General features: G+C 46.4%; 1 protein-coding gene across 3 annotated transcripts in view; it reads left to right on the forward strand.

The window, feature by feature from the left end:
• LOC307212654 (uncharacterized protein) overlaps nt 1–14,067 on the forward strand; it is a 64,152-nt gene that overhangs the window by 14,762 nt on the left and 35,323 nt on the right. Inside the window, exon 1 of one of the 3 annotated variants that reach the window (XM_079970218.1) lies at nt 11,198–11,242. The exons of the other annotated variants lie outside the window; for them this stretch is intronic. Coding sequence (XP_079826344.1) covers nt 11,202–11,242 — 41 coding nt within the window. The 5' untranslated portion in view covers nt 11,198–11,201. Of the gene's footprint in view, nt 1–11,197; nt 11,243–14,067 lie in introns of those variants that run through there. 3 annotated transcript variants of the gene reach the window in all.

Below are 14,067 nucleotides of genomic sequence, written 5' to 3' on the forward strand. Positions count from 1 at the left end.
CCGGGCGGTTGCCATTTTACTATAGGCACTCCACGTGGGAAGTAATTTTAAAAACCCTACCTTTTAAGCCTAACCGGCGGAAAAACCAGGGAAATAATTAATGTTCATAAGGGGTACGTGGGGAATGCCTGCAGGTTTTGCTCTTGCGGTTGTGGAATTTTTTCAGTGTTAAAGGGCTAGCGTTAAGTGTTTCCGCACATGTTCCTTGCCGCTAGGCAGTGGGAACGCATTACGGCCGCCATTTTGATTGCCCACGTGGCCTTGCGGCGGCGGCCATTTTAGGAGAGGCAAAACCACGTGGGATCTACTTTTTGAGTGCCCCTCACTTTCTATTTGGTTTTAAATTCAAAAGCAATATAAACAATATAAACAAAGGAAATAAACACAAGCAATATAAACAAAGGATGATAGCGCAACTATTAATAGAGCCTAGCTTAAATATGAGCATGCAAGGGGCTGCAGGGAGCCCCTCCTCTTGGTGCATAAGCTTGCATAGAGCTGGCTACAGCGTCTCTGGCTAGGCTAATCTTAGAATTAATATCCTCTAATTAATTTGACTGCTTTTGTTTATACTTACACTCTCGAGAATTTCATTCTGGGAATTTAGGAAACACATTTAAATCAAATTGAAGCATTAGTGCATAGTATATTGGAATTCAAAATATTTCATTCAGCTTGCGGTGCTCTGTGGAGCTGTGTCATTTACTCTCTGCCTAGGCTTTAATTTTATAATTTGGTATAGTCAATTCATAGTTATAAGGAAAAGAGATCCAGGTTTTACATCATTTGATTTATTAAAGGGTTTCTTCGCCTGCAATCTCTTGCGAGCTTCGCATACAGGTTATAGGGAATCTAAAGCAAATAGCTCATGCCTCTTTTACGTTCATCTCTTTCTGGTATTTCATCAGTTAGTTTATAAGTATATATTTAATCTGGCAATTTTAAATCATTTGGTTGATTTTGATAATAGTGCTTAAGGGCTTTTGGGAGCTTTGCTTTGCTTATAGGTTTGTTGCATAAGTCAACTTATCATCTTTCACTGCTGTATTGCTGGGTTACAATGTATAATTCTACCTCTAGCTTGCTGCATAGCTGCTGACATTATCAAAGGTGCTCTTCTGTTTATTATAGACTCAGTATTCCTCTAAATACATTGCTTGAGGTGTGGGCTGGTATTTTGGTTTGCTATCCAGTGCAGATAATAATGAGCTACGGGGATATTGTTTGCAGCTAAATACAATTTGTTGGAGATTAGTTAGGCATCTTTGATTCCTTTAAACTCACCAGTGCAGACAATACTGAACTACTGTGATATTGCTCGCACCTCACCCATATAATCCAAGCTAGTTGGCGTTGATTTTACTGAACCAGGCTAATTAAGGGTATCAAACTATGTCTGCTCAAAATGCCGCTATATCTGGGGTGGCACAAGGGAACCAGGAGGGGTCCCAGGCTTTGTAATGCCTACTGTATCGGGGGGGGGGGCATAAGGGAACCAAGAGGGGCCTCAGGCCTTCGTAGTGCCTAGTAACCCACATACTTTGGCACAGTTTTTCAATGCTCTTAGACATTTTATAGGCAATATAGGCCCGCAGGCCAGGTGGCAGCGGCACCTCTTGCGCTCACCCAAGAATGCATCCCGGATACGCCACCTACGTTGTGGACCGCCCTGGTACCTCCGCGGCCACCGCAGCAGTGCTGAGAGCAGCCAATGATTCAACAGTGAGTCCTGTGTCCAAGATGGGTTAGGGTAGCCTCCTGTGCCCTGCAACCCACAGGCCTAGTCAGTGTTTCCTCTGCTTTGGAAACCTTTTACCAACAATTCAGGCCCATGGTCACTACGGCCTCTTCCGAAATAGTGAGGAGCTCCTTTGCACTTTGGCCTCCTTATTTAGGGTTCCACATTCGGGTAGCAATCCATTTATGCATCCTCACACATAATTACAGTCTACGTGTCCCTGGGTTTCCAATGACAGATCCTCGGGAGGTAGGGCTCATGCTTACAATTATAACCTTTCTGCCTCTCAGTATACCCCAGACTTTCCCAGTATTCCACAGGGAATGCTGTGGAAGGGAGAAAGAAGTCTAAGTAAGAAGAAGCATTCGGCCAAGAAGAGCAAAAGAAGTAAGCCTTCTGATGCCGAGGACGATTCAGAAAAGCTTCCTGCTGCCCACCACCTGCTGTGTTCCGAGCGACCAGAATTACTGGATGGAGCATATGGGTCCCTATGTGGGAAAAGGAAAGTCAGAAAATTTGAAGCCAAGCGAGTCCCTCACCATGAGGTTTGCTGGGAGTACAACACGGGTGTGTGCCAAGGGCCAAATTGTAAGTATGTGCATGAATGTGAGAAGTGCCTAGGTAACCACCCAGCGTCTTCGTGTTTTAAAGGTAAACAGCCTTTTCCGGGCAGCAGGGGGCATTTCCATCAGGGGTCTTGAAAAGCTCACAGACCCGCCAAAAAGAACAGCCAGAAACTGGTATTAATTTGGCCCTTGACTGGCATGTTCTCTTCTGTTGAGCCCTCACCTCTTAGAACCCTTCTCGATAGATACCCTAAAAATAGAGGCAGCAAAGAGTTTCTCTTATGGCCTCAGGATCCTCATTTCATTACCCCCTAACTCGGGGAACCCCCCCCATCAGTTCGGGAAGTGTCCCGTCTAAACAATTATCGCACTCCTAGAGTGGCAAACCTGTCCCGGACCTTTGACCTTTAGTGCTTAGAAATAAACATCTACTTCTCTAACAAATTTACCCCTGGGGTTAACAAGGGCATCACGGATGCACAGGTGCAGCGAATTGCCACAGCCATTCCGGGAGCACCTTTGGAGCCTTGGGAACATGATGTCCTGAAGGGAGTATTAGCTTCAGGAGCCAAGCCCACGCTTAGATCTTTTAAAAGGGCTTGGGTGGACTTTATGGAGTTTCAAGGCAAACTTATAAAATAATAATAATAAAATATGATAATGATAATAATAATAATGACAATAATAATAATAGTAAAAAACAAAAAAAACAAAAAAAAAAACCAAAAACCTACGCTTGACACACCTCAAGGTAAATTAAAAAATCCTAAGCTTCACACGCCTCCTACCAAGGCTGAAGCTCTGCAATACTTGGTACATTGGAGAGTGCTGGGTCGTGCAGCAAAGACTCTTAAACATCCAGTAGGCGGCAATCTCTTTTTTCTGTAAGGTTGTTTAATCCAGAGACCCTGGTGTGGCCTTCTTAGTGTGAAGGGCACTGTGGGGCTGGCGCAGGCCGCAGCCTCCTAAAAGTGATGGTAGAAGGCCCTTAACTTATGACATTCTATGCTAATTCATAAATAAATAAATAAATGTAAAATAATAATAATAATAATAATAATAATAATAATAATAATAATAAACCATAAAAAAAAAAACAAGAAGGAAGAAAATTAAGAAGTATCTGTTGGTCCGAGGACAAGGCCCAGTTATTTACAGCTGCATACTCCATTGCCTTTGGCGCTATGCGCAGTGGCGAAGTGGTTTGTAAGGGCCAGCCAGATTCCATTGCCCGAGGTAGTTTGAGAGACCTGACCTTGTTCAGATCCAATTTAGTCCTGCATGTCCAATGTTCCAAAACCGATCAGCAGTAAAGGACACTAAACAATTCATGTACATGGGACCAACCGTCTCAGGTCCATTCCTCGAACATTGGGATGGCTCCGGCCTTGCACGGCATCAGTCCATGCACGTTATGCGAAGGGTGATTGCTGCCTGAGGTTTACCCTCAGCTAAATTCACGGTTAACTCCTTTCGGATTGGGGCCGCCACCACAGCAGTGCATTTGGGACTCTCATCTGAAAGGATGAAGGACTTGGGGGCAGTGGAAGTCTGCTGCATTAAGGGAAGTCTGATGCATATAAAGGATATATTCATAAGACCTTGTGATTGTTCACAGTATACCTGACCTGGCTTTGTTACCTTCTTTTGCTTTCAGGTGACGTTGTGATGCATATTTGGAGTATAGGCCCTGCACCGTCCACTGGGATATAAACCATGCCGCTAATGGGGACCTAGGGTGCAGGAGCTACGAGGGCGCGCATCTGGATAATCGGGCACAGCATGGTGCATTGGGCCAGGGTCCGCGCCATCAATTCCGGTCTCGGGCCGCACCTTAGCTACATAAATATATCTTGGATCTCTCGAAGGAGAATGCGCTGGGCCAAAAAATGTTGCCCGCTATTAGGGCCAGAGAGGCGGCGGAGGGGCCCCCAGATGCTTTAGATATCCAATTAGGCAAAAAGTGTTAGCTTACAGAAAGGCAGTCGACTTGATGTGGCATATCTTTAGTGACTTGGAGGAACTTAAGGCCTCTTACCCAAACGTCACTACTAGTTTATTTGGGGCCTCGTGGATGGAGAGGCGGGTTTGGAGAGATTGCAGGTGCCCGATAGCCATAAACAGGGCTAGGAAAGCCTGGCATTGGGCGGTGGTGCGTAGAGTGGCAGCCCTGGGTGGGAGTGGCATTGAGGGCCCACCCAGTGCCATGGTCATCCAGCTGAGCGAGAACGACTTGGCGTATAGGAAAGGGGTGGACTTGATATGGAACATTATCAATGACTTGGAATTGTTGAGGGCATCCCATGAAAACATTACAATAATCTGGTCATCTTTGCTGGAAAGGCGATGTTGGAAAGGGATGCAGAAAAACCCGTGGCTGTGAACAAAGCTAGGAGGATTGTGGAGCGCACGGTGGCTCGTAGAGTGGCCGCATGGGGCGGTCGGGTCATTCAGCACCCATGCATACGGTTTGACAAGGAAATGCTTTATCACTGGGATGGCGTGCATACGGTTTGACAAGGAAATGCTTTATCACTGGGATGGCGTGCATCTATCTGATGCTGGCAATGCTATTTGGTTGGCAGATAATTTTCAAGGCGTTAGGGATTGGTTACAGGTCTGAGGGTATTGGCGGCGAGCCGGCTTGCGGCTCGGTGGCGGTAGGCATTGGCCGGGGTATTATCATGCAGATGAGGTTGGGGGGGAGGAACGCCATCACCTCCCCCAATGCTTGAAGGGTAGTTCGTTAAAGGACTCCGAGGGGCGACGCCTCGTCCGAAACCTACGGAGGCTAGGGCCTAAAGCGCGCCCCCGAGCGGTAACCCCTTGGGGAGCGCCCAGGGATATGCATCTCGGGTGGCTCCCCCTGTTGGTGTTTAACCCTTCCCGGTCAGACCGGATAGTCGGTTAGGGCCAATGCCTAAAGCCAATACCCTTCTTTCCTGTAATCAATAAAGTTGTGGCCATTTTTCGCCCATTAACCTAAAACTCTGTGTCCGTTGTCTTCATTTATTCCACCTGTGGGGGGGAGGGAATAGCCACACAATGCCCCTTCCGACCTTCAGGAGGAGGGGGGGTTGTGGGATCACGACCCCGCCCACACTCTGCGAGGCTGGCGTCAGCCTCGCAGGAGACAGGGATTCACCCAATTAGCATACCCTGTGGCGCCAGCCAATTGGCTGGCGGCAGGGGCGGGCCTTCCTAGGGCCACTTAAGGTCAGGGCAGCCCCTGGCTCACCCCCTTTCTTCCCTGGAGACGACGCAGTTTCCCACCCACCCGCCCTTTAGGTTTTGCCACTGACCTTGCTATGGGCTTCGGCTGGTCGCCGCAAGGGGCCTGGTAGGAGTTTTTCCATTTGGCTAATTGGCTGGTTTTGTGAGCCACTTGGTTTTTTCGCCTACCTCGTAGCAAATCGTCACAACTCCCTCGGTTTTGGCGGTAGGCATTGGCCGGGGTATTATCATGCAGATGAGGTTGGGGGGGAGGAACGCCATCACCTCCCCCAATGCTTGAAGGGTAGTTCGTTAAAGGACTCCGAGGGGCGACGCCTCGTCCGAAACCTACGGAGGCTAGGGCCTAAAGCGCGCCCCCGAGCGGTAACCCCTTGGGGAGCGCCCAGGGATATGCATCTCGGGTGGCTCCCCCTGTTGGTGTTTAACCCTTCCCGGTCAGACCGGATAGTCGGTTAGGGCCAATGCCTAAAGCCAATACCCTTCTTTCCTGTAATCAATAAAGTTGTGGCCATTTTTCGCCCATTAACCTAAAACTCTGTGTCCGTTGTCTTCATTTATTCCACCTGTGGGGGGGAGGGAATAGCCACACAAACAGCTTTTTGGTGAGCAGCGCAGGCTGTCGTGAGCTTCGCCTTACAGCTTGGACTGTCCTGGTAGGCAGAGCATAGAAAAACAAAAGTAAGTCACACAAGGGGACTTACTTCTGAGTTAACCCCTTTTCATGCCTTGCTCTTCAATGGGCTTTACATGCGCATGCTACACCTTTCAAGTAGATTCTTTCCCCCAAAGAATTCTGGGCACGGTAGTTTACTCCTCACAGAGTTGCCAGTCCCAGCAACACTTCAGGAACTGCAGTGCCCAGAATTCTTTAAGGAAAGAATGTGCCTCAGGGGTTGGACTAGATGGCCCTTAGGTCCCTTCTAACTCTACAATTCTATGATTCTGTGAATGCACATGGAACCATGTATTGGTGTGTGCTGAAAGCTATCCACACCTTGCTTCTGTTGAAATCAGTTAGTCACAGCTAGCTAAGTCCCATTGATTTATGAAAGTGTGGCTGATTTACAGCACAATCCTATGCATGTCTACTCAGAAGTAAGCCCTGTTGACTTCAACAGGGTTAATCCCAAATAAGTGGGTATAGGATTGTGGATTCATATCAACAGAGGAACGGCTTTTGATTTAACTGTCTCACCTGCTATGGACTATTGAATGCAAAAAAGTGACTAACAGTATACACTTAATGATGTCTACTCAGAACTAAGTCCTTGTGAATTCCATGGGGCTTACTCCCAAGTCAATGGACGGAGAAGTAATTACATGTAAGAATGCCAGGTAAAACGATGAGAATAATCTCAGAATAATTGCTACCACTAATATTGCAGTAGCATCCAGCACAATTCTATATACTCAGAAGCAAGTCCTGCTGAATGCAGTGGCTCTTACTCCCGGGTAAGTGCAGTTAGGATTTCACCCTCGGGAAATAAGTTTTCAGCCAGTGGTCATTCATTCTATCCCAGCCTCTTATTGGGGTCCCCCCCTTCTATTTTAGCCTTATGGTTATAAACTGGCCATCATAAATATGGATTATATGAATCTACAGATATGCATGAATATCCTATAGAAACTAAGCTTATAAGGCACAGTGAAGAAATATGAAAGAAGTAGCGGGGTAGCTGCCTCCCTAAATCAAGTAAATAAATAAAAATACTTTGCTAATTGACTAATCGCGCCACAGATAGCTTGGTTCTGCCCCTTACCTACTACGCTGCCTTATCCCGAGTCAAAGCACTACACTTCCAAGAAGCAATAGCTTTCCAGGGATTTAGACAGGAGCTTGGCCCACTCTAAATCCCTGGTGCTGAACCTGAGGCTCTCTGCACAGAAAGCAGACACTCCATCCACAGAGCCCTGGCCCAGGGTCCATCATGAATCTACAAAAATGCATCTACAAAATGTCCCATAGGAACTAAGCTTATAAGGCACAGTGAAGAAAGAAACAGAAGCATGGGTGTAGCCAGGAGTGCCGGGGGGTGGGGGGTAGGCGCCCCCCTAAATCGAGTAAATAACTAACTAATTGTGCCACAGATAGTTTAGCTCTGCCCCCTCCCCAAGCATGAATCCGGAGCTGCTCCCCACCTCCCAAGCTGCCTTCTCCCGAGCCAAACCACTACACTCCCCCCCCCAGCAGCGATGCCCCTCCAGGGATGGAGACGCGAGCTTGCCCCCCCCTCAACCCTAGGGGCTGGACCGGGGGCTCTCTGCCAGGAAAGCAGCCCCTCCATCCCCACAGCGCAGGACCGGGGGGGGGGCAAACATGGTGCCTCTCCCCCATTGCCTAGAGGAGTGAAGTCCCCCCTGCCCCCCCCCAGGCAGCGCTGGAGGAGGGAGGGCGAGAGGCAAAGGGAAGGATCCAGCCGTTGGGGGGCCGTTAGCAGCAGAACTGACCCTGGGGGGGGGGTCCTGTCCCTGGTCTCTCGCCTCCGTGCTGCCCCTGTTGCGGCCCTGCCTGCCTCCCGGGACCCCCCCCGGCTCCCCTTCCTCCGAGAGAGGAGCGGGGACCAAGGGGCGGAGAGAGCCCAGCAGCCCGAGCCCGTTGCTGGGAATGGGAGTTCTGCCAGGGGGAAACTACCATGCCCAGAAATCTTCGAGGCCAAGACTGGGCTGCTGCCCACGTGCTTTCAAAATACAGTGTTCATGCAGCCTGTGCACGCGCTTCCCTTTTCACACACCTCCCTTACTGTCCTAAAAAATTAAAATTATCCCCACCTAGCCTGGGGTGGGGATAATCTTTCTCCCTCTACCCTGAAAAAAAAACCCTTGGGCAGCAGGGAGGGAAACAGAAAATCATTTTTTTAAAAAGTCTCCCCATTTCTATTCAAGCAACCAGAGCGGAAGCAGGATCCTGCACTGAACGGCCCTCGGTATAACATCATAGTCAAAAGTGCAAGGGAGAGCAGTGCAGAAAGCGTCTGTCAACCTGCCCTGATTTAGGGACATTTCCCCTCATGTTTCCTCCCACTTCTTAATCTGCATGTGGAAGTTTCTGATCAGAACTGGATTTGTGCAGTTGTACAGAGCTCTCTTTTTCTTATATATCTCAATGGTGGAAGGAGGAGACCTGCCCTTCCCTCTTTGTTCTCCCAAGCGCTGCTGAATGTGTGGTGCCCTCAGAGGCACAATTCATTTTCAGGACTCCTATAGGAAGATGCAGAACCGGAGTAAGGGAGGCTCTGACACTTTTGACCCACCAAACTTCTGCCGTGGAAAAACCATCTCAGCTTTTTGAGTTTGGAAAGGCTATTGAGAATTGAGCTCTTAGACTTAACACGTCTCCTTAAATTTGTGAAAATCAAAGGTATATAAAATAAATGGTCGAAACTTAGCTCCCCTCTATCATCTGAAGTTGGTTGTAAGGACACCCTGTTGTGTTGTTTATTAAGAGATGGATACGAAATACTAAAGAGTATTATTTTCCCAAGTGATGCAGCCTTGGCCGCTCTGAGCAAGGTTCACTTTTCCAGACCCTTTATTTCCCTGGCAGATACTTGGGCTAGAAACCCCTTTACGCAAACTAGAATGAGATGGCTGTAGCTGTAAGGGACACGGGGGGCGCTGTGGGTTAAACCACAGAGCCTAGGACTTGCTGATCAGATAGTTGGCGGTTTGAATCCCTGCGACAGGGTGAGCTCCCGTTGCTCAGTCCCTGCTCCTGCCAACCTAGCAGCTCGAAAGCATGTCAAAGTGCAAGTAGATAAATAGGTACCGCTCCAGCGGGAAGGTAAACGGTGTTTCTGTGAGCTGCTCTGGTTGGCCAGAAGCGGCTTAGTCATGCTGGCCACATGACGCCAATAATGCGAGATGAGCTTTATTTATTAAGCCTTGGCCGCTCTGAGCGAGGTTAACCTTTCCAGACCTTTTATTTCCCTGGCAGATACTTGGGCTAGAAACTCCTTTACGCAAACTAGAATGAGATGGCTGTAGCTGTAAGCAACAGGCATCTTTGAGCATGCACAGAGTATGCCGTCTGGCAATCCCAGCAGATAGGAGAGGCTTGTTGCCGCCCATCAGCTGTCATCCTCTTATGACAGGCTGCCATTCCTCAAGTACTTGAGGAAACTGAGTGGCCACACCTGGCTGGCACCAGGGGATCTTGAGAATATAAAAAGCATAGAATTGTACAGCTGGAAGGGACCCAGCCGATCATCTAGTCCAAGCCCCTGCGATGCAGGAATATATGGCTGGCCCATCTGGGGATCAAACCTGCCACCATGGCAATTTATTTGTTCAGAGGGAAAGGGAGCAGTTCTTCATAAGGATCAGAATAAATGTGGCTGAAATTGTGTCCTTGAAAGCACCATCCCGGATTTGGAAAACTGATACCAGGAGCCATAGGTGCAAACAGCATTTATTGTGGGTCAGGCTTTATTTTGGAGGCTAAGGGCAGAGTCGAGTTATCTGTGATGCAATTGGTCAGTTAGTTAAGTATTTTTATTGATTTATTTGATTTAGAGGGGGCAGCTCCCCCCCCCCCCGCCTTCCTGGCTACGCCCATGCCAGGAGCCTGACACATCGTCTTGGGTGTGGTGATGCTTTCAAGAAAGCAATCCCCAATATTCATTTTCTTTCTTTTTATGAACTTTTATGGACTTCCAATCTATATAATGTGTTAAAGAAAGCAATAATATTTTGCTATCATCATAATAGCTTCTACGGATAAATATAATTCATACTTACCTCTTCTGGCTTGCCTAAGGAGAAAATTAAAATTCAGCTTTGAAGACAGGAGCCTGGGATCGTTTTAGCAACACCATAGCTGTGTAGTAGAAAACAAATAGGGAATGCCTACTTTTATTATTCTCCCTTTCATTCAATTCCAGAAGTCTCACAAGAAGCCCAAATTACCATGCTAGCGTTGAAATAAATGTCTGCCCTGATCAGTCGTGGTTGGTGCCATGGGGCAAAGCTGCACCCCCAATACAGGTGCTGTTGCAGCTTTCCTGGATGGGGCAGTGGTGAGATTGACGCTGTATGTGGACACAGGTGGGAGAGCTGGATTGGCTCCACCTGTGTGTCTGTACAGCCCCAACCTCACTCACCCCCTGCCCAGTTCAGGTGAACTTCAGGAATGTGGGTGTCATGGCTGATGAACACCATGCCCCTTCCTGGTGCACATATTTGCAGCCCTTACCCTCTAACACAGAGAATATTCATACGTTTGATTCCCTGCTGGCTGGGCCCTTGCACCTATGCAGATCCATCGGCTCTTGCCGGTCTGAAAAGCTCTATTTTAGAGCATTGGGACATGATATTGAAGTGGTGTGTTTAACATTTAATGTTTATTATGTTTTTGTATATGTTGGGAACTGCTCAGCGTGGCTGGGACAACCCAGTCAGAATCATCATCATCATCATCATCATCATCATGGAATAAGACATTCCTATTTGCGTGGAACATGGAAGAAAACCATATGCGAAAACTTAGTTGCGTCCCTTAAGAGGAGCAGGACTTGTGGCTGCTGGTTTTCTCAGGGCCCGGGGTGTGTGTGTGTGTGTGTGTGTGTGTGTGTGTGTGTGTGTGTGCTGCATCACAAGGTTCATTGTGACATCTCCCTCTGTTGGCTCATTGGTCGCCAGAGCTCTAGAAGGTCTGGGGATCTCCTATGCTTGGATCATTCTGTGCTTGTGAGAGTAGAGAGAGCATGTAAGTAGGATTTCTTTCAGCATATCGGATCCTCTTCATTGAGGGTCCGCGTTGCGCACAGGCCATAGGTGCAGCCCCCCTTCCTTGGGAATGGTGGTGTGATCGAGGGGGGCCTTTAAAAGGCAGCGGTGCGGCATTGGGGGGGGGGGGGTTACCTAGGTTTGCGCCGCCAAACACCCGCCCTCGATTTAGGTTTGTGCTTTGGCCTTGCTCTGGAGTTCGTTGGTCGCCTGTTTTGGAACAGGGGCCGAGTAGGAATTTTTTTCCATTTGGCAAATTGGTACTGGCCTCTTGGTTTTCACCTACCTCTTAGCAATTGTCACAACAGTGGTGCCCCGCAAGACGAACGCCTCGCAAGACGAAAGGGTTTTCCGTTTTGGAGGCGCTTCGCAAAACGAATTTCCCTATGGGGTTGCTTCGCAAGACGAAAAAATCTTGCGATCCCCGCGGGTTTTTTCCGCTCCCTCCCTTTTCCTAAGCCGCTAAGCCGCTTAATAGCTGATCCGCTGATAAGCCGCTTAACAGCTGATCGCTAGAAGCCACTAGACCGCTGTAGCGCTAATCCGCTAAGCTGTCAATGGGCTTGCTTCGCAAGACGAAAAAACCACTAGACGAAGAGAATCGCGGAACTGATTATTTTCGTCTTGCAAGGCACCACTGAACTTTGTAAGGTTTGGCGGTTAGGCATTGGCTTAGTGAAATGTGGGGGAGGGAGGTGCGGCCATCACCTGCCCCTCCAGGTACAAGGGTATTCCGGTAAAGGAATCCGCGAGTCCGGATCTCGTCCAAAGTCTACTTGGGAGGCTAGGGCCATGCCAGGACCCAGCGGGAACCCCGGGGTGAGTTTCAGTTGGTCACCATTGATGGAGTTCCAGACATGCTGAGAAGCTCCACAGCAAGAATGCAAGGAGAAGCATAAAATAAAGGTGATTAAAACCTATTTAATGATTTATGGACTGGAGGAAGATCGTGGAGGGAAGTTACAATTTTGTTTAGGAAAGGCTGGCCTTATGAAATACAAGATATAACAAGAGAGGAAGATGGTCGATGCTTAATAATTGTAATTAAAACAGAAGGGACAGAAATAGCAACAGTAAATGTCTATGCCCCAAACACTGATGACCATAAGTTTATTCACAATTGCTTTAAGAGATTAAGCTTCCTATCGCATCAGCAGTTGATTATGGGTGGAGACCTTAATGAAATTTTAGATCCACAGATGGATACCACATCAGTAGCCAGGAAAAAAAGGACAAAGGTTAGAGAGACAATTAATAACTATATGATTCAGTGGAATTTAGTGGATCCTTTTAATATATCATTCTTAAATGGAAAAAAACTTCATTCAATATGTTGTGTATTGAGTCAAAGGATTTTATATCTGTATTATTATTGTCTGTATTGCATTAGGGTAAAGTAACTGCCTTTTGGTTCCAGAGGGTACAGCTACTATTGGTTCATTTAAGCTGCTGTATTTGGATCCTCTGTCTTATTGGTTTCCTCCAAAAGGCAGGACTGTGATTGCCTGATATTGTTCCCTCCAAAATGTATCCTTTCTAGCTAGTTCCCTGTCCCTATAAATGTAGCTCTCCCCTCCTCAAGTCTCAGTCTTGTTGCTTAATAAAGAAGTGTTACTAGAGAACTGTCTCCAGCATATTATGCCAAGAGAGCTGAAATCACAAACCCCACGTCACAACACAATATATAACCCAAGAAACACAAATATATATTTAAAATAACTACAAATCTTCAACGTCAAGACTGGTGGAATAGGAAGGATATCAAGCTTACATCAGAGGGAAGATAATATCCTTCTCTGCCAACAAAGCCAAGCTGAAAAGATTAAAACAATCTAAAAACTTCTTTAAAAAGACTATGGTGCGATATGTCAAATAACCCATCTAATGCTGCATATGAAAGAATACAACTAACATTAGAACTGAATAATATACTAGCTCAAAAAATTGAGTTCAGCCTACTAAGTCTAAGACAAATCTATTGCGAACAGGGTGAAAGACCGACAAAAATTCTAGCTAATCGTCTAAAACAAAAGAAAGCGAACCAAATAATGCCCTTAATAAGAAATGAAAATAACATCGCAGCGACTTCATCAATAGATATCAATAAAGATCTTTTTTAATTCTACAAAAAATTATATGAAGGGCCAGAAAATATATCAGAGATGGAGAACTTCTTTCAAGATATCAAAATACCAACTATTGAGGAAGATAAAAAAGATAAGCTGTCAGCACCCCTAAATATATTAGATATTGAGAATGGTATAGAAACAATGGAGAATGGGAAATCACCTGGACCAGACGGTTTTCCTATGGAATGGTATAAAATATTCAAAAATCTACTAGTTCCCAGACTTCTAGAAGTCTATAAGGAAATAGCTCATAAAGGTATATCTGCTACAACATTCAATGACACTTTAATAATGATTATACCAAAACCTAACAAAGACCCTACTAAATGTGCAAATTATAGACCAATATCATTAATGAATGTGGATGCAAAGATTTTGAATGTAATATTGGCAGCAAAATTACAAAAAGTTATTCAAGACTTGATAGCTAATAATCAAACAGGTTTTATAAAAACAAGACAAGCTACAGATAACATCAGATTAACAATAGATTTGATAAACTTAAACAAAGATGAAGAGGAGTTTATGATATTGCCATTAGATGCAGAAAAGGCTTTTGACAGTATAAAGAATTCATAGGGTTTGTGTTACGTAAATTTGGTTTCCCTATAGAATACTGTAATTGGATTAAAATGAAAACAAAAAAAATTCCTTCCAGTAGCACCTTAAAGACCAA

Source organism: Podarcis cretensis, assembly GCF_951804945.1.
Source record: "Podarcis cretensis genome assembly, chromosome: 3".
Classification (NCBI taxonomy): Eukaryota; Metazoa; Chordata; class Lepidosauria; order Squamata; family Lacertidae; genus Podarcis; species Podarcis cretensis.